The following is a 25761-nucleotide window of genomic DNA, read 5'->3' as shown; positions in this document are numbered from 1 at the left end:
CTCTGGACAACGTGCTGTAGGGGGACAAGAGGGCAAGCGGGGGGAGCAGGTAAAGATATTAAGGGGGGAGAGAGGTAGTTGGGATTCCAAACAGTGGAGGTGAACCTCTAGGCCAGTGGTTCTTGACCTTGGCACTCTTGGCGTTTGGGGCTGGATCGTTTGTTGTTGGGAGGCTGTCCTGTGCATTGTAGGAGGCTTAGCAGCATCCCTGGCCTCCACCCACTAGATGCCAATAGCACCAGTCACCTCCTAGTTGTGGCATCCAAAAATGTTTCCAAAGGCCCCAGTTGAGAACCACTAATCTAAGCAGTATATTGTGAGGTTCTGAGTATAAATTTCAAAGCTTTATAAGAGGAGGAGACCAGCAAGCGCTTGAGTTAGTTGGGAAAGATTTCATGGAGGAGGTGAGGTGTGAGGTGATCTTTGCAAGTAGATGGAACACAGACAGACATCCCGGAGACACTAAGCCTTGGCTGTTTTGGGACTTAAAACAGAAAGCTTTTCCTAAATCTCATATCCCCCTCTAGTTACTCCCTCCCCCGCTTCTCCTTGACTTTGAAGATTCTTGTAAGATAGCTGTATACATGCTCTTCACTTCCCTAGCTTTCAGTCAACTACCAGCTCCATTCCTCACCCCATGGTCCTCAGTGACTTCCTGGTTACCAAACCCAGGGGAATCTTTCCAGCCTTTATTTTACAGTTGACCTCTCCACACCGATTGTTTCCCACTCTTAAAATTATTTCTCCTTATGTAATCAAAAATGTAGACCACACTTCACATATAGAGATGTTAATCTCTATATTACTGTAATTTGAAATTTTGTGTCTCCTTTGTATGATAGAATATTGTATAACCATTGAAACTCACTTTGCCAGAAAATGTATAATATACAAGGAAATGTTCCAGTATGTATGAAGTAAGAAAACGGGCTTCAGATCTGTGCAGTCAGTACACTCTTACCCACGGTGACACACACATACGTTCATGCACTTGAGTTTAGAAAAGGGCTGATAAGAAATGCACTGAAATATTAGCAGTCATTTTCCTGGCAGGCAATGTCTTACTTTTATAACTGGCGAAAAGGGAAGGTGTCCTTGAAGACATAGGTTTCTCCAGTTTTCCCTCAATTCTCTTCTGACTCTGCACATTCTGCATGGATGATCTCATCTCGACCCGCCACACCAAGGACAGCTCTGGCTCTCTACCAGTCTGGTCCTGTTTCAGAGTGACTTTAGACTCGCATACCTAATGATCTCTGGATACATTCAAGTGTCCCAGGAACATCTCTCAAAAATCAACATGTCAGATGGTTTCTAGACTTAGCTCGCGGATCATAATGTATGCAAACGTCAAATCAGTATGTAGTACACCTGAAACTAACGTAATGTTGTACGTCAACTGTATTTCAATTTAAAAAAATCAACATGTCCAAAACTGAAGCCATTGTGTTCCTCTTTCCCCATGAGCCGTATCTTTGCCCTCCCTTCCCCAGTCAGTGGCACTCACCATCCACCCTGTCACCCAAGCCAGCAGTTGTCCTACAGGGACTTCCCTCATGGCACAGTGGTTAAGAATCCACCTATCAATGCAGGGAACACGGGTTCGATCCCTGGACCGGGAAGATCCCACATGCTGCGGAGTAACTAAGCCCGTGCGCCACCACTACTGAAGCCCAAGTGCCTAGAGCCCGTGCTCCGCAACAGGAGAAGCCACCGCAATGAGAAGCCCACACGCTGCAACGACGAGTAGCCCCCGCTCGCCGCAACTAGAGGAAGCCCACGTGCAGCAATGAAGACCCAACACAGCCAAAAATAAATAATTTTTTTTTGAAAGATGACTTAAAAAAAGAAATCATCCTGCAGACGCTTCTCTCCTCCCTCCGCAGCCGGTCCACCTCCAAGATTTGTAAACTGATTCTGCCTCTAAATGCATCCTGCAGCTCCCCCCAGCCCATTTGCACTTTCTGTGCCTTCGTTCAGGCAGGCCTCTAAACAGGATTCCTAGACAAATATATTTTTTTTAATTTTATCAAAAATTTTTTCAATTGAAATATAGTTGATGTACAATAGTATGTTAGTTTCATGTGTACTACATAGTGATTTGACATTTTCATACATTATGAAATGATCATGGTAAGTCCTTTGTCCCCATACAAAGTTATTACAATATTATTGACCATATTCCTTATGCTGTACATTACATCCCCGTGGCTTATTTATTTTATAACTGGAGGTCGTATTGGAGGTTTCTTAATCCCTTTCACCTATTTCACCCCCGCTGCACCCAGCCCTAGACAAATCTTATTGGTCTTTCTGCTCCTAGACCTGTTTTGTCCAACACAGTAGCCACTAGCCGCATGTGGCCATTGGGCACTTGAAATGTGGCTAGTTTAAATGGAGATGTGTTGTAAGTGTCAAAAAATACACCTCATTGGGGCTTCCCTGGTGGCGCAGTGGTTGAGAGTCCGCCTGCCGATGCAGGGGACACGGGTTTGTGCCCCGGTCCGGGAAGATCCCACAGGCCACAGAGCAGCTGGGCCCGTGAGCCGTGGCCGCTGAGCCTGCGCGTCCGGAGCCTGTGCTCCGCAATGGAAGAGGCCACAACAGTGAGAGGCCCGCATACCGCGAAAAAAAACCCACCTCATTGGGCTTCCCTGGTGGCGCAGTGGTTGAGAGTCTGCCTGCCGATGCAGGGGACACGGGTTCGTGCCCCGGTCTGGGAAGATCCCACGTGCCGCGGAGCGGCTGGGCCCGTGAGCCGTGGCCGCTGAGCCTGCGCGTCCGGAGCCTGTGCTCCGCAAGGGGAGAGGCCACAGCAGTGAGAGGCCCGCGTACCGCAAAAAAAAAAAAAAAAAAAAAAAAACCACCTCATTAATAATCTTGTATTGATTATACAATGAAATAATATTTTGATGTATTAGCTTAAATGAAACATATTCATAAAATTTATCTCACCAGTTTTATTTTAGTTTTTTTTTTAATATGGCTACTAGAAAATTTTAAATGACATATGTAGCTTGCATTGTATTTCTAGTGGACTGCACTGCATCTAACCGTTTGATTCGTCCTCTGCATTGCTGCCAGAATACCTTGCTGAAAAACAAACTCCCTGAGCTAAAAATCCTTTGAAGTCTTTTGGGATAAAATGTAACATTAGCTTAGCACACCAGGCCTTCCCTAAAGGCCTTCAGTTTCAAAAACTTTTGAAGCACTGTGCTGTCCAAACAAAGTGTCCGGCTAGATTTATCTGGTAGCTTGGCAGCTTTCAACTCCTAATCTAATGACTGCCATCTCTGTAGCACCTCTACCTTCAAATATTCAATAGCTATTAGACAGTTGATACACTGTAAATAGATTCAAGTCGAGTTGAGCCTACTAGAAAGTTCCTTGTATCGATTCTTCACAAGTACTAAATTTAAAAGCTTAATACAGACTCTTAAAGGACAGCTACATTCCTATCACTGCTGTTGATAATTCTCTGCTGGACAATGCACCTCGTGCTGGTGGACCAGACGTGTGAGTGGGCGCTCTGAGGGGACCCAGCCTCCACTTGCAGATGATGGTGGGGAAACCAGCTGGGAAAAGAAACCCCAGTGTTTTGACCATGCCAGAAAGATGAAAAGCTGCCTCAAATGCCCAATAAACCCTATCCTGGGAGCTTAAAAAAAATCCCAGTGCCCAGGCCACCCCCCAGACCATTTAAATCAGACTCTGTGGGTGGCACCCAGGCATCAGTATACTTTAATGCCAGCGTGCAGCCATGTTTGAAAACCACTGTTCTAAAAGCCTTTCCTACCTTCACGCCTCTCAAAGCTTGTTCCGCGACTTAGTCCTTGAGAATATGGCCATGAGGTTCCATAGAGGAAGAACATTATATTGTTTGTCAGGACAAACTATAATGCCACCACCCACTGACAGCTGTCATTTATTGATTACTTATGTGTCAGGCACTCTGTTATGTCTCTCTATGTATGTTATCTTTACGTTTTTACTACATCTTTATATATATTATATTTACTTTTTGTACTTTACTATATTTTACTGTGTTTAATTTTAACTACGAAATGGGTCTTATTATTACCATTTCACAGAGAGGAAAAGGAAGTGTTATAGAGGATAGATGATATGGTCAAAATCACACAACTAGTAAATGAGGGGAAACAGCTGATAATAATATTGATCACATGTTAGATCAAGAACAAAGAAGAGAAAAACTAGAAAAAAAAGTTTGTGTACTAATTACCATCAACAGTACCAACAGTTTACCATTTGTGCCTAATTACAATATAGTACAATAATGATTATGATTGTAAATACCTTTAAACAGGTACCATATTAACTTGGGCAAATTTATTTTGATTATAGAACAGCTCAAATTTTTATTATAAATAGGTATGGAATGAATAGCTAATATTTTATTGAGTGTACACTAGGTATCACAGTAAGTGCTTTCTGTGCATGTCATTCAACCTGACGAAAAACAAAACTCTCAGACCTGTACTATGATTTTCCCAGTTTTGTTGAGATAAAATTGACAAATAGCATTGTATAAGTTTAAGGTATACCACATAATGATTTAATATATGTATATATTGTGAAGTGATTACCACAGTAAGTTTAGTTAACATCCATCACCTCACATGGTTATAATTTTTTTTTCTTGTGATGAGAACTCTTAAGATCCATGCTCCTAGCAATTTTCAAATACGCCATACAATATCGTTATTAGAGGAGAGGAAGCTGAGGCTAGGAGAGATTGAGTAGCTTACCTGGTAAATGGCACGTCCAGCTCTTCAAGCCAAAGCTGTAGGACTCAACGGCCATACTCTCCAGCCCTTCACTCTTTCATCTCCTTGTTTAATATGCTGTAAATGAATACAGCAGTTCACGTATACGCCGCCTTTGCACTTATTGCTAATGTGGAGTGGTTCTCTATTTGAAACTTATAACATGGCTTGTTAGATGGGTATAATTATTTTACAAGTCTACAAGAGTTTTCGTCTCTGCTGTTAATAGTTTTAATTTTGAATATCTGTAATGGTGACTTCATGAAATCTCACTGCTAGATAAGAACAATTCCTATTTATTTATTCTCTTCACTGTTCAATCATATAAAACCAACCTGTCCTCTTCGATGAAAAAGTAATGACTTCCAGAGTCATCTTAGCTCTTGAATTGTGTGTTTCATTAAGGAATTGTAGAATCTGTGCATATTTAAAATAATCATTTTGTATTAAAAATTGACCCCAAGCATGCATATAGAAAGGCTTGAAAAATAACAAATATTTGAATGAAATGTTTCAGGTGGGAGGCATTCAGTTGAAAAGATTATTTTTGAAATAACAAATTCTCAACCCAGAGGACCCCAACAAGATATCTGCATATTCATATGCCAAGAAACTAAATGACATGTCCTATTCTAATTCATGGTGGTGGAAAAAGAACTGCCTTGTCCCAACCCTGGTTCAGACCAGTCATACAGGGTTGGAAGTGATGCTCTGAAAAGACTCTTTTGTCTCATCTTTGTCAAACCCCTCTTCTAGGGGTGACAGCTGGTGGAGAACCCATAGGCTTGGGACTCAGAAAACGTGGGTTCCCATTGTTGTGTCTCTGTTAACTCTCCAACAGATTGCCGTGCTGTGAGTTTTCCAAAGTTCCTCAAAGAGATGTTGCAGAATGAGGAATAACTTAGTAATGCTTCAATAATGCCTGTCCTTCATGTGGTTAGTATGTAGACTAAATAAGATTCTGTCTTACATAGCTGAAATCCAGTAAGTGCAACTTGCTTGATTTACAGTGATAAGCCTATAATAATACAGAACTCTTATTTGTAATCATATAAGGAATCTGTAGAACCTTTTCAAAAATCCCTTAAAAAGAAAAGAAAGCTAGTGTATTATGTCAGCAAAATCCCACCTGGAACCATTTAGAAATGGGTTATACCTAATTTTTCCTCCAACCTAATAACTCCGTGCCAGTCATTTCTTGGCAGTACAGAACTATTTTCAAATCACTGAAACGCTCATAACCTAAAAGATTTGATGTTTGAAGGAGTTTGTGCTGCTGTTCCTCTTGGGGTGTGCCCTGGTTGCTAATTGAATCAAGTTCCCTCTGCATTATGATCTAATGCAGAGGTTGTAAAGTCAAACCCCTTCAAGGATCAAAGGTCAGGGTGCCTGATCCAGGGAGGTGTTGATTGGTGGGAACTAGGGAGTGCATGCCCCACCCAAAGGCATTTAAAGTTTTAAAAATATTGAACATCAGCAGCTAGACAGAAGAACAAACCTTCTGAGTACATTTTACTGCAGATCTACCAGTTTACAGAGCTTCAGCTACTAAAATGTCTCGTGGTAATGAATCCTACCCCCAGAATTGAAGTAGTTATTTGCCACTTCATACTTGTTGATAAGTTGACTGTATGTAAAGATTTGGATACACCAGGAAGTTCACAAAATCAATTGTAGTCATTAGGGCTCACATTTTAATAACAAGCAACTAAAGACCCATTTTCTGCCTGAGTTCTGATGTTCCTGTATATATTCTAAAGTTCTTGAATTACATATTGATAAAATGTCATCCTGGCATTTGTATGTCATACTAGCTTATTGCCTTGCACGTAATAGGCACACAAGAAGTGTTGAAGTTAGGTAGTGGTCACCAAATAAATCCTTCAGGCTTTTCACAGCACAGTCTTATGAAATCTGTAACTTTAATTTATGGACTATTAATATTGTGCATTTTGAAAGGTACTTTTTTCCAGTCATGTTCACCCTGAGTAATTCTGTAATTCCTCAGAGATGACAAGGGGGAAGAGGCTATGGTTAAAGTATCATAATACCCTCGGCGGTTAATACATCAATAAAAGAGCATAACATTGAAGCTTTCCTAGGCCAGGTGCCTGCTCTGTGCCACACACAGTGCAGGCTCTCCTGACGCTGCTTCTATGCATCATTCTTGTTATTTCACCTGTTGCAGATACTCAGTCTTGGGGTGATTCCCATGTGGATGGTAACAGACCTTTCTGCTTCTAAATTAAGTTCTATGCTGTTGTGCTGGAAACATCTGTTACCACCACCATCTCCAAAATTACTGCTAAGGCCATCAGTGTATCGATTGGAGTAATTGAATGAACCTAGGTAACCTGGTAATGTGTCCTCCGTATTAGGTTGCTCTAGGGAAAGAAGAGTTCAATTCCTTCAAATTCTCAGTAGAGGGTATGTGCCCCCATCGACCAGTCTGTCTGGATATCAGACACTTTGGTATCAGTGTACACTGTGTACAGAAGCTGTTTGTACTAGAATTGTATACACAAAAGTACATAAACTAAAAGCCTGCCCATTACTGGAAAACATTAACATATGCTGATGTCAAGGCAAGCTTGGTAAATGGAAGATCAATATGTTTTCTTTCCAAAGTTAAACTTCTGATTTTCCCTCAGTCTCTCCACTCCAGCTGTAATCATGCTTCCCCAGCTCAAACATGGCTCCTTTTGTGGAAACTTCCTCTGGCCCTCTGGGTGGAGTTAGGTGCTCGCCTCCTCACATAGCACTTTGGAGGTTTTGTCACATCTGCTTCTTCCCTTGCACCTCTCTTCCACTAAACTGAGTTCCTTGGAGCCAGGGCTGGGTACAGTTGTTTTCATCCTTGTATAGCTGAGGGCAGAGCCCAGCCATTAAACTGAGTTCCTTGGAGCCAGGGCTGGGTACTGTTGTTTTCATCCTTGTATAGCTGAGGGCAGAGCCCAGCCATGTCTGATGGTGGATGTTCTTTGTGAGCCTGACAGTGAATGAATGAATGAAATGATACCAGTGCCTGACCTCAGCGCTCCCACTCCCTCCCATCATCTGCTTCCCGGCAAGTCAGGAAGCCAGGTTCTGTTGCTGAGCTCAAAAAGAGTTCAACTATGTCATGGACATTAGTCTGTACTTTGACAATTTATGGGGAAAAGGATAGGTGAGCTGCCGACCAAATCCCTTCATTAAAAATTGCATGAAGACTGGTTCCAGGACAGTTTTCTTTTTCTCCTGTATGTTTCTGCAGTTTTTTTCATCATTTCCAAAGTTGAATCTGGAACCCTCTCCTTAAGAATTCCCGGTTCTGGACTTCCCTGGTGGCGCAGTGTTTAAGAACCCGCCTGCCAATGCAGGGAACACGGGTTCGATATCTGGTCCGGGAAGATCCCACATGCTGTGGGGCAACTAAGCCCCTGTGCCACAACTACTGAGCCTGCGCTCTAGAGCCTGTGCACCGCAATTATTGAGCCCACACGCTGCAACTACTGAAGCCCATGCTCTGGGGCCCGCGTGCCACAACTACTGAAGCCTGTGCTCCTAGAGCCCGTGCTCCGCAACAGGAGAAGCCACTGCAGTGAGGAGCCCGTGCACCGCAACAAAGAGTAGCCCCTGCTCACCACAACTAGAGAAAGCCCTGTGCACAGCAACGAAGACCCAATGCAGCCAAAAAAATTTTTTAATAAAAATTAAAAATTAGATTGAAAAAAAGGGTTCCTGGTTCTTAGGAGAAACAAAGATATCACAGAAGAGTCCTCTTTGCTCTTTCTGCAATACCCTCCCCTCAGTTGACAGTTCAAATAAAGTTTCTGAAACTATCTAACGTAGCTTATAAGACTGCAAAAGCCCCATATTTAGTAAAGTCTGATTGAAGTCTTAATAATTTAAGTAATGTTCTAAAATTTATTATTGTAAAATATTTACTCCACATAGTTCTCATTTGAAAAACTAGTAACTGCTTTAACCACAGGATTGCATTGTTCTTCAAGTTTGGGAAAGCATTTCAGTTTGACTTACTGGACTGTAAACCTTGGGTGCTAACCTTGCCTGGTAATGAAACATCGTTTCTTCCTAGTGCAACTTAATGGAAAGTCTCTTCGTGTTCCTCAGCAGACAACTGCTCTAAATGTACTGGAGGTATAGTCTCGTTTTCTAGAGAGGGAAACAGGAAAAACACCACTGCTGCCGCCCCACCCCTGTTCTCCAAAAGCAAATGCACCCGCCTCTCTTGTCTGCTGTACTTTTTTACCCTTCAGGTTTATCAAGTAATTTTTTTCTTTTTAAGATTATGAAGAATGCTTAATGTTATAAAAGTTACTTGGATGGCTTTGAAATCAGGGTTACAAAATACGTTTTAAAGGCATAGCGGTAATCTTGAGTGAGTGAGTGGAAGAGGGGCTAGATCACGTGGCAAGTCTGGCAGCAATCATTTCTTCACTCCTGCCCCGTTTTTCCTAAGCAAATACACTTAGGGCGCTCCTCAGCGGTAGTGTAGGTGAAGGATTGTCTCCAGAAAGAGATTGGCAGCTTTAATTTGCTTGATATGTGCAATCATAGTCCGTGTTAAATTCAAAATGCTTGTCCAATCAAGGATTCAATATAGAAAAGAGGCAGTAACAAGCATGCTGCACGCTGTAATAAAGAAATCTGCTGATTGAAAACAGTTTATATATTTTGGAAATGAAATATTAGGGAATGTAATTGGTAAGAAAGAAAAGGATAGGGCTTCATAAATAATGGGAAATAGAGCATATTTTTTACTGATAGTACTAACTCGATTTAATAACATTTTGGTGTTGGATTTTTATATGCTAGAAAATAAGAAAGGTGAGTCCTTTCTTGTTACTCTAAATGTCATGATTAATGGAGTGACCTTTTTTATTTTTGTTTTCATAGAGAGCAGCTCTTTTGGGTTGAATCCGAGGTAACAGTGGGTGATGGGCTCCAGTTCTTTAAGAACTTTCACGGGACATCTTTCTTTTGTTTTCTCATCTAAGAAGACTAGATATAATTTTTTTTAAGTTACAAGTGCTACATGAATGTATTTTTGTGGTAAAAGATCCCAACAGTAGAGAAGTGTATAGAGCGAATAATGGTCCCCCATCCTCTGCTCCACCCCCATTCCCCTCCCTGAGGTTACCACACTGGTTCTGTGGGCATCCTTCCAGCATCTTCATACATAGCTATCTGGATAGATTCATATGCAGATCATTTGAGGGGCAGTCTCATTAAGAAATTGGATTTTGCTGTTCATGTCATTCTCAAGCTATTTTCTGCACAGATATAAATCTATGTGTAGAATCACAGCCTGGAGGGCTGATATTCGCAGCTCTGCACTAGAAACGTGTTGTCGATATGGACACCAACAGCTGTGTGTTGGGGTGGTTAGCGGAGACCCTCTTCACCAAGCTCCACCCCAGGTCACAAGCATCCCTCTTGGGGCTCCCTCACTCAGGTGGCCAGTATCCAGCTTTTCTCTCTGAGGAATAAAACCTTCAGTAACTTGAACTTAAACCTCAACTATTTACCCTTAACAGTACCTTTACCTGTCTTCTGTTATATTTACCTTTTCCCCTATTTTTTTTTTAGTTCCTTTCCCCATTAATTTAAAATCCTACCTTTAGACTTAGCACTAGTAATCTCATTTTATATAAAAATCCAACTATTCACAAAGTTCTAACTAGAAGTGTTCACTGTGCCATATTGGTGTGTGTTCATAATGATGGGATGTGATGTAAAGGAGACTTATAGAATATAATTTGTTATTAATATGTGCTATTGTATTAACATTTTAACAGTCGGTCTACCATCCTTTATTACCTTTCATTAACCATCATGTTGAGGTAACCAAAATACCTGGTTCCCCACATCCATTCTAAATAAACTGGACTTTACTATGTAAAAAAAATGAAATTACTAAAAAAAGTTAAGTACCACGTTTAAAAAATTAAGTATTTGCCGTAAGAAGAATAATCCATTGTCTTGCTAAGTTCTTTTGGTGTGGGACTGCATTTTTCCTCCAAGCATCAAGCCTAGTGTGCTGGTGATGAAGAGGGGAACACTAGAATGGTGTGAAGTCACAGATGAGAAAACAGGCAGCCTGCCCCCCGGGAAGGCTCTCACAACAGAGTTCATCCCTGCAGGGAGGAGTTGAACCAGAATGCCATGCGCTTCTATGCTGGGAACAGGGCTCCCTGAACTTTTTTGACTTCATACTCGAGCATTTTTTTTTAACCAAAATCTCTGACCTTATATATTTAATTATAGATATGTAGGTCATCTGAAAGAGCATGAGTATGCTCCCCCTGTGTAATGTATCCTATGGAACAAACACAAAAGATAAATTCTTAAGTGGAGAAGGATGAGAAACTGTTTTTTAAATATGTGTATGGTATCTTCAATCCAGGCCTTTTTTCCCAAGAATCTTTTAAAAGACCATTTTGAGAGGTTTCATTTAGTTAAAACTAGTTTGAGTTAAAGCCACTTAACTGGGCAAACAGAAACTTGACTGTGTCCCACTGTGGGGAAAGCGGACCAGCCTGTAAGGGCCCCTCTGTCAAGCCCTTGCCTGTGGAACAGGATGAGACAGACGAAGACAAGAGAAGAGACCCCTTGACATTCCAGCCACACGTGCAGCATCTGAAACTCAGACCAAGCAAGGTGCAGCCGTTGTCCACCCAAACAGTAAATATTAAGGTCTTTGTTTTAGATTTTTGAAAATAAAAGAGAAATGTCCTTCATTTCTCCCCATAGGTAATAGAACACGAGCATTTGGGGTGCCACAGGCACGCAAACCCCCGTATGCATAGATTAGCCCAAGAGGTTCATGACCATCGTAGCCATCCTGTGACTTCAACACGTGCCTTTTCTGGTCATCAGAGCTCAGTGTGGCACCCTCTCCACTGTGTGATGCCCCACAGCTGGGAAGAGAGTCTCCATCTGCTCTGAACCCTCCCTTCTACAATTCAGTACACCCCATAATGCACAGGACACTTAAGCCCAGACTGTCGTGCTTGTGGGCCTCGGGGGAGTGAAACCAGAGTGCCTGTCTTTATCTGCTGCTCATCAAAACTGTGAAAAGGTGTGGCTTGATGCGCAGAATGCTCTCAGCTTCTACCAGAGTATATTCAGATTGGTGGTTTTATTATCTCCAGTGAGATACAGCAGTGGTGACAGGTTCACTGTAGTATGTTCACCGCGCCCTTAGCGTTACCTCGCTGCTCTAATACATGGACCAAGGTATTATTCAGGATTTGAAAGAGAGTTGGAGGGATTTCATGAAAAAAGGAAATCTATCATGTAGGCAATACTCAGGATATAATTTTTAAAGTTACTAGAACCTGAAAGTGTGCTGAAGATAAAATATTCAGAAGAACTTAGAGAAAATTATGAGCTGGTATCAGGTCTCCAGCAAGACTTCTGATGGTGGTGAATTTTCTGACTTTGGAAAGGACCCTCCCTTCTGCTTGCAAAGCTCTGTGGCAAGTCCATGAACTGGGGGTGCATGTCCATAGCCCAGCCCAGATGCTTTCCTTTCTGCTTCCCTCTTTCCCCTTGGCTCTCTCATCTCTTTCTGAGCACCTGCTCTTGTTGGACCACCGCTGTCCCTCGAGTTTTAGTAGAGTTCTCTATCAGGAACCATACTGGACTGAAAGGGGAATTTGTTATGAGGATCCAGAGCCTCTCAGACCCCAAGGCCAGAAAGGCAGCTGGCCCAGAGGCTAGGTGGCCACCTGGCCTACTCCCCACGTGCATCTTGGCTCCTGTCTTGCACAACAGCTCGGTCCCTTTCTCTCCCGACTTAGAGGGACTTTCTGTCAGTCTCTCAGTCTTTCCTGAGAAACCAAGGCGTCTATAAAAACAAGTAGGCTTTCAGGGTTAGTCCCACTTTCCTTTCAACAACAGTTAGCCTGTCTGTTGACACTTAGCTGGCATAGTTGACAGGGTTCTCAGTTCCTCATCATTTTTGCTTCCATCACCCAGTTCTGGCTTGAATATTAGAGAAGGGACCCTAGACAAAGAAACTTGGACTTGGCCTGAGGAAGATATGGGTGAGGTCTGCTCATGGATCTGGTGGAATCTGTAATCATAACGAGAAACTTCTTACAAGTTTTATACCTGGATCCGAGCCTTCCGAGTTGAGGCCTATCTTGGCCTCTGTCCTGACACATGTGGAGGGTCTTCCCTTTTTCTGGAGATCTCCAAAGAATGTAGAGCCTGCAGTAGCCTGCTCCCTCTCCAGCCTCTTCCATTCACCTGAAGTATGTTCATCCACCAAATAGAAAGGCAGGCTCTCCCCTCTGATCATTCCGAACTGGCTTCTCCATGATCTCCTCAGTCAGGAGTCCTCCCTGGGAGCCACTGACCCAAAGCAAAGCTACATGTCCCGTTTTCCTCACCAGACCCAGGCGCACCCCAGCTAGGCTGCTGTTTCCTGTTCTTGGGGACGCCTCTGGTTCTCAGCCCATTTCAGAGCAAAGATGTCATGAATTCAGGGTTTGAATTATTTTTCCCAGCCCCATATTCTCTTGAGTAGCTCACTGTTCATCATCGTTCATCTTTCCTTTTTTCCCGTTAAATCCCCACCCACCTAGGAAAGTGGGTATTTCTTCTTTTTTTTTAAGAAAAATAGCCACTTAACAGTTGAATGACAGGAAGAATTCTCACCCTGAGGAGGAGTCTTGGTATTTATTGGACACGTGTGAAGAGTGAGCCTGTCTAACAGAGGGGTGGTTATCCTTCGTGAGTGCACTCAGGACAGTGGTTCCAAACCAGGGATGATTTTTGCCTTCCAGGGGATGTTTGGCAAAATCTGGAGACATGTTTGATTGTCACAACTCCGGGGAAGGGTGCTACTGGCATCTACTGGGTAGAGGCCAGGGATGCTGGTGAACATCCTACAATAGACACAGGATGGCCCTCACAGCAGAGAATTAACCACAATGTCAGCAAGTTAAGAAATCCTAAGTTAGGGCTAGTGAGATGGACGTGGGTGGGTGAGCTGCTGAGGAAGGTCTGGGGCCATTGTGCTAAATGCTGAGGAGACCCTAGATAGTATTTTGTCAAGTCAAAGGCCACCAGGAGAAGTAAACACAATGATGATCTTCTGGGCATGATGAAAGCAGCCTCGGTCTTTGGGTCACTGATTTTATAGAAAGGCAGCTGTGTTCCCTTGCTGTAGAACAGCGGTTTTCAGACTTGGGGTCTGGGGACTCCTTTACATGCTTAAAAAGTATTGAGGGCCCTAAAGTCACTTTAAAATAACAATAATAAACTCAAGTATGTCAACACAGAAACCTATTTTATGAAAATAACTATATTCCCCCCACCCAAAACAAAATTGTGAGAAAAGAGCAGCATTTTGGATGTTGGCAAATCTATTTAATATCTGGCTTAACAGAAGACAGCTGATTTCAAATATATACTTCTGCGTTCAGTCCATGGCAGCGCCATACATCATGGAGCCGCTGGAAACCCCACCGTAGACTCAGAGTGAGAGTGAAAAACACAAATAAGGTCTGAGTATAATTTTGAAAAAATTTTGACCTCAAGGACCCCTGAAAGGGGCTCAAGTCACCCCAGCCCCCAGGAGTACCTGGCCCACACTTTAAGAACAGTTGCTCTAGAATGAGGGGGTCTGTGAACCTGAATGGGAAAAAAAAATTTAGCCTTCCTTTCAATTATGCATGGAGACCTCAAACTACAGTGGTATCAGTAGCAGAATCTATGATGTTGTCACCAACAGAAGTCAGGGATATTTTCAGATGACGTTACAGTTGCTGCAGACACCTAAAATATAATTTTGTACTCATCATTGCTTTGAAATTGCAGTCATTACAGCATTAGATCTTGTTGTTAATGTTAATAAGAAAGTGCATACACTACTTACCATAAATATGTTCTTTAAATATTTTGATAAATGTATTTCAGTGTAATTGCGTTCCTTTGTAATCCTATGTGTTTTATTAAACCTATTTGAAAACATTCTGAGGAGGGGTTCATGGGCTTTATTTAGTAGACTGCCAAAGAGGTCGTTGGTATGAAAGTACTTAAGAAGCCTTGCCCTAGCGAGTTACACAGCCAAAAAAGCATCACTAGGCCATTTTGGGGAAGTGATCTGGCCCAAAAGCAAGCTGAAATTGGGATGTGTTCCAAGAAAGCAAGTTCCAGCACTGCTGTTGTCAGCCTCTATGTGGACCACTGCCATTCCAGGTCCTCACGGGAAACAGGGTTCAACAGTTTTCAAGAAAGAGGTCAGCATCCTGAATTTGAGAAACTTTACAAAAGTTTCCTTTAAAAGTTCCCATAATTCACATGATCAACTTCAGCCTTCTCAGCAAACTCGGCTACCCTAAGAGTTCCAGACAGCCAAGGGTTTCCTGCCACTGTGACACATTAATAAAGCTTCCCAAAATTCCTGGACAGGCACAGACAGGGGCAAAAATGATTGCTTCTGAGAAGGGGCCTGGGGTGGATGGGAGACTTTTTGTTGGTTGGTTGGTTCTTGAATCTCGTCCGTTAAAAATGCACATAATTTCTCATATCAAAAATTCAGTTTGGCTGCTTACCAAAAGCAGTCCCTTTTCCCATAGCGTTCCCCTTCCCCAGACGTCAAAAGCAGCCACTTGTAACTCATCCTGCTGCCGCTGCTAGTGTTTCCTCCTTATCTCTGAACAGCTGGCACAGAGTGCAGTATCTGGTCGCTTCCTACAGTGGACAGCTCCCACCCCCACCACACACGCCGCCTCCTGCTCCCTCCCCCACCCCACGCTCACAAGGCAGTTATCAGGATTCTGACAGCTCAGCAGTCAGTATTTATACATACCAGACCTTCTCCTGGTTATCTAAACCTGCTCTTAATCCAGTTCAAACATACCCGGTATTCTGGGCCGATGGCTGTCATGGCCTGATGCACAGCTGTTATCCTGGGGCGCTCCCCTTACCCTCATCTGGGCATCGCCTTCACTTAGCACTTATTTCAGAGTGCTCGTGTCCTACATTCTGGTAACTGCTCCTCTTTTGGGGAGAGGTAGAGTAAGTATCTCTTCCAGTAGCTTCTGAGAAAGCGTCCATGGCAGATAAAGTGTTGAGACCTTGCTTGTCTTAAAATGTTCTTAATCTGCCCCATACCGAATCAATAGTTAGAGAATTCTAGGCTGGAGCTCAGTTTCCTTCACAATTTTGGAAACATTATTCTTCTGTCTTTTTTGAAAGCCTTTTAGATTCCTAATCCTTTCTATGTGACCTTCTTAAATCGCTGGTTCCTGTTTAGAAACTTGTAGCATCTCCCGTGCACCTAGTCGTGGCCACATTCACGATGGTGTGTCTTGGTCTCGAGCAGTTTTCACTCCTGCTGCTGGGCACTTTCCATCTGAAAAGGCAAGCCCTCCAGTTCTGGGAAATTTTCTTGAATTTCTTCTTTGATTACCTCCTCATCGTTTCCAGTTAAGTTTTTTCTTTCTGCTATGATGCTTTCAATTTCTAAGAACTTTTCCTTCTTCCCCAAGTGTTCTTGTTTCACGGATGAAATATGTTAGTAACTGGAGTGTTTTTTCTCGTGGGCTGGTCGATTCCCCAGAGTAGACTTTTCCAGTCTCCTACGTTGGGCAGGGGTGGGAGGGGAGGGATGAGGCCGGCTGCCAGCATCTGGGAGGAAAGGGAACGCAGGGTCTCAACATCCAGTATAGGCCCATTGTCCCCTTCATTTCAGAGACCCTCACTAGAGAATAAGCCTTCTGCCAGAATGCAGGTGGATATCTGGGGCCTGTTTCTGAAACCTACTTCAGCCAATTTTCTAAGGACACCCTTCAACTGTTCTTCTAGAGATAATCTTGGGACACCAGTTCACAAGCCCTTGGGAGTTCTATGGAATGAACCAGGTTCCTTTTCAACTCTCCCTACTGCCTGCCTAGAATTCTGCCTTCTAAGATCTGTTAAGTAAATTGCCTCTTGTCCTTCTGTTTTCTGACTTTTGCTTTTGGCACCTCCATTCCTGTTTTCCTCTTCCTTGGAGTTGATTATGCCTATAAAAAAATCCCTTACTGTAATTTTAGTGGAGATTTAGGAGTTCATGGAGCTAAATATATGTATTTAGTGTGCCATCTTTAACCAGAAATTTGGGAGTTTTCATTGCATGCTTTTTTGTGCAGTTTGAATTTTGTCCATATTTATGTTCTAAGGATTCAAAATATAAATATTTGGGAAATTCCCTGGTGGTCCAGTGGATAGGATTCTGTGTTGTCACTGCTGTGGCCCGCATTCAATCCCTGGTCGGGGAACTGACCCATACGGGGAACTGAGCCATAGATAGATATAGATAGATAGATATATAGATATAGATATAGATAGATACATATTTGTAAACAAAGCTTCCTTCTTTGTTCTTTATTACAGTTAAGAAAGATATTTCCACTTAAATCTGTACTACCATTTGAACATTCAGGAAATCCAAAGGCCTCAAAATATGGAATAGAGGAGGTTGGCAGAGGTCTTTGTGCGCCCTCTTAGCTCATATTCCACGTGGGTCAGATACGATGGGAAGTAGTTCTTTCTGCGTCTTCTTTCCTTTTTGATTAGATTTTAGATGAGACCCATAATTCAAAGTATAGTATAGTACTAAGTATGCAAATAGTAACAAGAATAGTTAACATTTATTGAATACACTGAGCCCCAGATACTGTGGTAAGCGTGTTCTGTGTTTTAACTTAATTCCCGGAACAAACTTATGAAGTAGGCACTACTGTTATCCCTGTGTTACAGATGAGAAGATGGAAGTACAAAGATGTTAAGAAACCTGCTCAAGGTAACATAGCAAGTTGATGGCAGAGTCAGGATTCAAACCCAAACAGTCTAGCTGTAGAGCACATTTTAAACTTAACTACTTATGTGCACAATACTAATGGTTTGTAAATCATGTGAATAACTAAAAGTACTGTCCCCAACTTTGTTGCACATGTTCCCAAACTTCCTTAATGGACCAATTGCCATAACTTCACCAACTTATAGCTCTTTTTTCCACATAAAACTTGCCAAAATGTCACTAGACTAAGGGAAAAAATTCTTCGCTATCTACCTCAAAATATTATTAGCAGAGAACTGGTTGGTATTAAGATAATTGCATAAAACTTGATTTTCATTGCATGAAAAGGATGTAAATTGGCCACTTACCCTAAAATAGTACTAGAGAATGCAAGTGATAAAACATGTCAGTATTCCTCTTTTTCCCTTTATTAATAATTGAGGGATACTTTAAAAATCATAAAAGATTACATAAGAGCTTTAGAAGAATTCAGATTTTCTTTACTAGCCAGTCATGTTCATTTTTATAAAACTGACATCACTGTTAAACCATTTTTACCTCAGGTTAAAATTTGACTGACCTTTTCTGTTACTGAGTCATACCAGGTCACTGAAACCTAAAATAAGTATGTTCTAAGCATTGGGCAACCATCATAACCTATTTAGAGCCAAGATCCACTCAAGACACGTTGACTTCTTGTATGTCACCACCGAGATGGCCAACACGTGCATCAGTAATGTCCCCATGTTCTCATTAGCTCTCCAAGAAGGGAAGGATGCCAGGAAGATGTGCAGAAGTAAATTCAATGGACTCTCTTTGGTCCAGAGTTATGGCTGTTGTTCTATATGTCAGCCTGTTTGTTGCTAACATTTTTTTTTTCTGCAATAACCTATTTCGCGATTTGACTTGACCCATGGTTCATCTGAATCCAGGCAATTACACTTATAGTAAAGGTTCTGCTGTCCAGTTTTTCTCCATCCTGAGGAATGTCAGGAGGCGAGTATTCTGCATCTAAAGGGAACATGAAAAATAAAAATGGAAACACCTGGAGAGTGCTTTCACTCACATTAATCTGCTGCTCTTAGTGATGAGGCTCTGCTCTGCACGTGGCCTCAGAGCAGGAATTAAGAGTCAGACTGAGTGATGCTGCCTTGGTGTTCAGGTAGAAAGGCCTCATTGGCAAGGATAATAAAATGTACTGACTTCAATTACAAGGGGAATTTTGCCCGTTGAGTTTGAGTTGGGGAAATGACCTACAAATCACTAATATCCACGCATTGTGGAAGAGATTTGGACCCTGTATTTTCCCATATTTCCCCCTTATTAGATGGTAATTTTCCTTTAGGGATTTGGGTTTCTCGAGGTATGCATTGATAGGGAGATGGAAAGAGAGAGTAATGAATTAAAATCATTTTATGGTAAGTGTCTGTGCCTTTTCAGCTATACGCTTCTCTTTGTAGAACTCTAAGTCAGGAAAATCATTCAGGTGAAGACTATGCGTTTTGATGTTAACAGATTCCACTCTTATAGACAGACAACCAGTTAACAACATGAAATGAGACAGTGATGGTTTTCGAAATGAAATAATGTTTGATGTAACCTCGGGTTTCTCTCTGAACTTTGGCCACATTGTTAGAAAAGCTAGGAGGAGGGGAGCAGCTCTGTCAAGCACAGAATTACACACGTGGAAAAAAAATTAATCTAACTACTAAGGGAGAAGCCTATGTTCTCTTGCATGATATTTAGCAGCAAGAGCAAGGAGAGGGCTGTTTCTTTCTTTGTGTAATGTGCAGTAGTTACAATAAACACAAGATTTCCAAATCTCAGAGGACTCTCTTGACAGTTGCTTGATAACAGCTTTTTTCATTCCATAGTTTTGACAGTTTGTGTGTGTTGCCATATCTAGTGTAAACTAAAACATCACTGTCATTCTGTTTTTCTTTTGTATGTGGCTTCTTTTTTTTTTTTCCATCTTTAGGATAATGAAAAAGATGGGCTTTTCACTTGTAGACTAGAGTAAGGCAAGTTGTGTGTGGAGATTAGCGTGTGTTTATGAGTTCTGAAAGATTCGAGTTGACAGCAGAACACTGCTTTAAATAATTTTTTTTCTCCATATTGCTTCAGTAAAAGTGTAAGTGGGATGTGTAAGTTTTCTCTTAATCTTTTGTTAAATAGCAAATCTTAAGCATCTGTGTGGGTACCTATATTTATCTGTGGTTATTGAAAGTGAATGAATACAATAAATATCTGTAGCGCTCCTGGCTGTGCAGCCTTTGAGAAATGGAAAGCATTCTGTTCCTTGTCGTCTGAGAGGGCCTTGCCCTGCTCCTCCTTGGTACTTTCAGTCCCCGCGTATGCTTCCCATCAGCTGGTGGATCCCCCATCCCACCTGCTTCTGCCAAGTTCATAGCTAAATGAAGTCATCAGTTTGTTTTAGAAACAACAGGGTTTCAGTTGTTGTTTGTTTATCTGATCTTTGTTTTTCTGGAGGAACTCTAGAAATTAAACTGCATCAGCACCATTTGCAAGGCTGCAGGAGAGACAGCAGACCAGGAGCACATGCCAGGGTCATGATGGTCTTTACTCATCAGATGCAAACTCTCAGATTCTTCAGATTCAGGAAGGGGTCCCATACCTGGGATACCTTCCCCCCTCCAGCCCTGATAACCTTTTATGTGTAGAAACCTCGTGAGGTTATTTTGCCATCAAACCAAATTTTGCTGTAGCGTAGCAAAGCTCCCGATGCCGTCACCTGGCATGTTACAGACAAATTCCAATTACTTTTCTACTTCGAGCTATTGTTAAACACTACAAGCTAGCTGACAGTAAAATTATAAATACAGGTGTTGTCACACTACACTATAATCAGAATTTTAATTTGAATTTTCATTTGTAAAGCCTTTTTTTCCCACATGAAAATGGGAATAGAATTAGTTTTATTGACAGTAAAAAGACATTTTGAAAGCTTCCCAAATCATTACCTGTATTTAGCAGGAGGCAAAATTGTGTATGTCCATGTAAAAAGAAGAGTTTTATTATCACATATTTACTCATTATATTTGCTGGTAAATAAAACGGGGAAGACATGTTTGACAAATGATTGATGGAACTCACTAGGTTTTTGCTTCATCGGAACAATAGACAGACATAAATATATATTTTGCTTTTGTTTTGTTCTGCTATTCCTAATGCAGACCTGCAGACAAAATCTTCTTCCAGCAAATTAAGTACAGCCTGTTGGGAGTCTGCATGCCATGCTCAACTTTTTATTTGGCAATTTTCTCTTCCCCATATTCATCATCTGTGGTGCTCTTTTTTCCCCCTTTGCGTGGTGGTTGGAGTGGGTTCCCCCTTCTCAAGTCCCTTTTTTTTTTCCTCAAGGCATTTAGTGTCGTGTCTGCCAGATTTCAGTGATGAGCAGCGAATTGCTTTTAAAGTGGGCATTATGCCAGTTCAGCAGCACAATGGAAAACCAATCTTCCACCATTCTACTTCTGATGCTGTTATTGTAGCGTTTTAGATAACTGCTGCCACAAAAAAAGAACAAGAAAGGAAAAAAAAGATGTGCTCAATTGCTACCAGTTAGTCAAGTTAAATCCAGAGTAGCATTAAAATTACTCTGAAAACTGTTTGTCAGAGGTCATGTGCCGTCTGTGGCTGCCGTGCATAGGATAGATGTTCTGTTCTGGTGGGGTTTTTCCCTTTATTATTACTGTGACTGACCAGCTCTCTAAATAGCCCTTCACTACCTGTTTACTTATTGTCTTCACCTCCCTGTCGAAAAAAAATGTGTCAAACAGAAATGCTGAAAAGTTTCTTTAAAGTGCTGGAAATAGCAGGAGAGTGAGTTGTTCGGGGTGCTAGAGTTTGTACAGTGTGAAAGCAAAAAAAAAAAAAAAAAGTGGGGGGAGAGCAAGAACATAATTCTCTGGTTTCTATAGCAAGATTACTGTTTTCTTCTTTTTATCTTCACTTTTCAACCACTGGGTTCACTGTTCTACTTTTTTTCTTAATAGCACAAATGGAATTTATCCTCTCTCCATCTCGAGTCCCTCCCCCCCTCCACTGGCTTTGCTTGTGAATGAAAGGGACTCCCACTATGACTACAGGACAGATGGCAGCTGTATATGTTGTATTTGATGTATTTTGAAGTGAACCATATTTTTAAATTCAAGGCCAACGGATGGGCTATTTTGAGGGTGGCAGTAACACTATACTTAAAGCCTGCTCCACTTCCACAGAATTTATTTAGACTTTTAAAATTGCATAAATAAATAACCTATAATCTGTGCTCAAAATAATTGAGTTGTGATCTATTAGATGTATTGCAAAAATAATAAAAGCAACTCAGGTTTCTGGACTGCCTTTCTTCTAAAGAATGTATGTTTATTTATCTTTATACTATCTCTAATAGATTTTTCTCTCCATATCTATTATATCATCAGACTCTAAGCCTTATGAAGGCAGGCATTTTTAAAATTTATTATTTTGGTTGTTATATTCCACATAAGAGTAAAATCATATGGTCTTTCTCCATCTGACTTATTTCACTTAGCATAATACCCTCAAGATCCATCCATGTTGTTGCAAATGGCAAGATTTTGCCCTTTTTTATGGCTGAGTAGTATTCCATTGTATATATATACACCACATCTTCTTTCTCCATTCATCCATTGATGGTTGTTTCCTTGTCTTTCTTGGCTATTGTAAATAATGCTGTGATGAACATAGGGGTGCATATATCTTTTTGTATTCTTTTCGTATTCTTTGGGTAAATAGAAGTGAGATAGCTGGATCATATGGTACTTCTATTGTTAATTTTTTGAGGAATCTCCATACTGTCTTCCATGGTGGCTAAGGCAGGCTTTTTTTTTTTTTTTTTTTTTTTTGCGGTACGCAGGCCTCTCACTGTTGTGGCCTCTCCGGTTGCGGAGCACAGGCTCCGGACGCGCAGGCTCAGCGGCCATGGCTCACAGGCCCAGCCGCTCCGCGGCATGTGGGATCTTCCCGGACCGGGGCATGAACCCGTGTCCCCTGCATCGGCAGGTGGACTCTCAACCACTGCGCCACCAGGGAAGCCCAAAGGCAGGCATTTTTGTCCGTCTTGTTCATTCCTGTATCCCCAGGGCTTAGAACAGTTATCTGGCACATAGTAGGCACTCAATAAATATTTATTGAATCAGTTAATAATCCACGTTTCTCCTGTGGGTTCATAGAATTGTAGTGTATTTATTTATTCATATTTTTAAAAATCCAGCTAGAATGTCAAACTGTGCTCCTTAAGTATAGCAGTCATACTGATTTAGTCTTTGATTCCTTCCTTCACCCCTACCCCATCCCAAATTGTGCTTGACACCCTGTGGGTACTCAATAAATATTTGTTGAATGAACAAGTGGAGAGGCCCAAACACGGGTAATTTGCCAGTGGGGGATGTCGTCATTTGGTTGTAGAGATGAAGATAGACGAACGCTCCACCTGTCAAGAGTCTCTGAGTTCTCAGCTTTATGTTAGTCCAGAGTTCTTTACCTGGTATCATGGTTTTCTGGGCTTGTAGTCAAGCATGTTTCAGATTCATATTTTCCCCAGTTTCTAGTTTAACATTCAATGTTAGCTAAAGCATTCAAGAAAAGGCCCTGATAATGATGCGGTCAGTATTCGTAAGCAGCCCATCCGTTAGTGCCATCTAAATGAAGACATTGCATGCTCTCCGGTGTGAGTGGTCCTGTCTTAACGTGGGAAGGAGGCTGCCCTGCATAGTGGGATGCATCCGTGCTAGCAGTTACATCTCCCTCTGCACCATTTACCTTTTCTGTGGAATTGTGGTTGAGATATTCTGTCATTCCGTCACATCCTCCACTGCCTGCCTCCCTGGAACTCCCCGCTTCCATCTGCGAAGTGAGGGAAATGAGGGCCTAGAGGCTGCTTAACGAGGTCAGAGGGTTCAGAGAATTCAGTGACTTAATCACAAACTGTACCGTGTAAGAGACACACCGCTCTCCCTTTTAATCATTGAGTCTTAAATGTGACATAGTTTTAAATGGATAGCAACAATTTGCAAATCAGTCAGACCCATTTTGTAATTAGCTTTGGACTAAGCATTAAAAAGTATACATTGAGGATTGTGATAGTAAAAATGCAGAGCAGTGTGTGTATTGTTTGTTGACATGGAGGTAGTGAGTGTCTCTCACTACTAACAGATTCTCTCAAAAGAATGCCTTGATAGAAGCCTTTTTTTTTTAAGGAGCATATAAAAGGACTTTCTTAAGTTTTACCACAAAAAAGAACCTGAGAATGTGCAATAGAACTTGTTAGTGGCTTTATTTGAGAAGCATCTGGAATGTGCAATAGAACTTCCCTGATGTGCTCGTTCCATCTTTTTTTCTCTAATCATTTGACCTTCATCCAAGAAGAACCAAAGAACACACTGAAATAAGAATTCATATTTTTATTAGAGCAGATTTTATTAGAGCAGATTTTAGATCTATAAAGTGAACCATTTGGCCTTACATGCCCTGGCATCAGCATTGTACCCCGGGGGGGAAGATGAGCATGTTCGTTCTAGCATCCTGCATCAACATGGGCTAAAATTCCGAAGACTTTCAGTTGCCTGGGCCAAAGATGGGAAATCTTCCGTAAGAGTGCTGAGGAGAACTTGTGCATTTCTAAATCTCAATCATGCAGGCTGGGGGGTAGGAGAGTGCGAGTTACTCTTTGTGTCCCTCCACACTGAGTTTAGAGGAAAGAGCACGAGCCTCGCAAAAAGCTTCCTGGTCCAGTTTCCTCATGGGTATCGTGTCTCCTCTGTTTAACTTATGGCGTTGTTTTCATCGTAGCTGCTTAGCATCGCCATTGTGGCCATGGACAATTCAGAAACAAATGGGCATGGCTGTGTTCCACTAAAACTTTATTGATAGAAACAAGTGGCAGCCTGGCTTTGGCCTTCAGGCCATAGTTGGCTAACCCTTGCCCTATAATAATGAAAGGTATAAAACATAAAATACCAAAAATTTTTTGACTGCTTCTAGTAAAGAACCCCATTTGGGAGTCAGCCAGTATGGTCAGTGCTTGGCCACCCTTGTGAGGAAGAAGCCTAAAGGGACTCTGTCTTTCAAGAGAAAGGCTTCTGTAACTTTTAGGTCACACTTCCCAAATTCTTGCCAAATTCTATAGGGAGAATTTACATTCCATTCAGCTTGTGTTTGTCAGTAGCTTCACTTAGACCACCTAGTCTCACAAGAGCCTTTAGCTTTTCTCTAAGAAAATGTTCCTCCTTAAGACACTCAATTTCCTTAGAGCCTTGATGTAAGTTACGGTAGAGAAAGGATGCCCGTAATAAAATCGCTAAGTAGGCTGGAGCACTGCCACTAGTTACCTCCCCAGGGCAACCCTAGAGTCTTTGATGGGGGAGAAGAGTTGATAGAGAGGGACAACGGCCATCTTGATGACCAACCAGTTAAGGTTTCAAGATATGTGGTCAGTTCTTTTTTTTTTTTTTTTTTTAAGTATTTATTTATTTATTTGGCTGTGTTGGGTCTTAGTTGCAGCATATGGGATCTAGTTCCCTGACCCCAGGGATCGAACCCAGGCCCCCTGCATTAGGAGCGTGGAGTCTTAGCCACTGGACCACCAGGGAAATCCCCTATGTGGTCAATTCTGTTGAAACTGGTAGAGAATCCTACTTAAAGAGTGTCACTGTCATATCCTGGAATGGAGTACACCACGGTCTTCAGGGTTCCAAGAGGCAGAATCATATTAGCTTAATGGAAGAACTTATCCCAGAGAAAGTACAGTATATCAGTTCATAGAATTTAAGAAGGCAGAGGTTGCTAATCCTGATACCCTGAAAACATTGGTATTTCAGACTTCATGGTTGGTTCTTTGAGTGGCTGGATTGCTTTAATATTTAGATTGTATCTGTTGAGTCAGAAATTCAAAACCACATCCATTTTACATAAACATAAAATCCAGAGCAGCCAAAAAAAATCTACCTAATACAGAATTTACCTTCTTATATTTTCCTTGGATAACGAGTTTGATGTCATTTAACAGTCTGCCTTTGACTTTCTCTTTCTGCTTTTCCTCAGATTTCTTAAGGTCTTAGATTTCCACCCATTCCCTAGGCACGCCACGCTGAGTCAGTTAGCTTAGGCACTCCACACTGAGTGGCAAGT

General features: G+C 41.7%; 1 protein-coding gene across 3 annotated transcripts in view; it reads left to right on the top strand.

Moving 5' to 3' along the window:
* The window catches only part of POLA1 (DNA polymerase alpha 1, catalytic subunit), a 305701-nt gene that overhangs the window by 270200 nt on the left and 9740 nt on the right, over positions 1-25761 (top strand). The window contains exon 37 of one of the 3 annotated variants that reach the window (XM_067723409.1): positions 17550-17596. The exons of the other annotated variants lie outside the window; for them this stretch is intronic. Coding sequence (XP_067579510.1) covers positions 17550-17578 — 29 coding nt within the window. The 3' untranslated portion in view covers positions 17579-17596. Of the gene's footprint in view, positions 1-17549; positions 17597-25761 lie in introns of those variants that run through there. 3 annotated transcript variants of the gene reach the window in all.

The sequence above is a fragment of the Pseudorca crassidens genome, chromosome X (genome assembly GCF_039906515.1).
Source record: "Pseudorca crassidens isolate mPseCra1 chromosome X, mPseCra1.hap1, whole genome shotgun sequence".
Lineage (NCBI taxonomy): Eukaryota > Metazoa > Chordata > Mammalia > Artiodactyla > Delphinidae > Pseudorca > Pseudorca crassidens.
The sequence above is the reverse complement of the archived record's forward strand: the minus strand, read 5'-3'. Positions and strand labels throughout refer to the sequence as shown.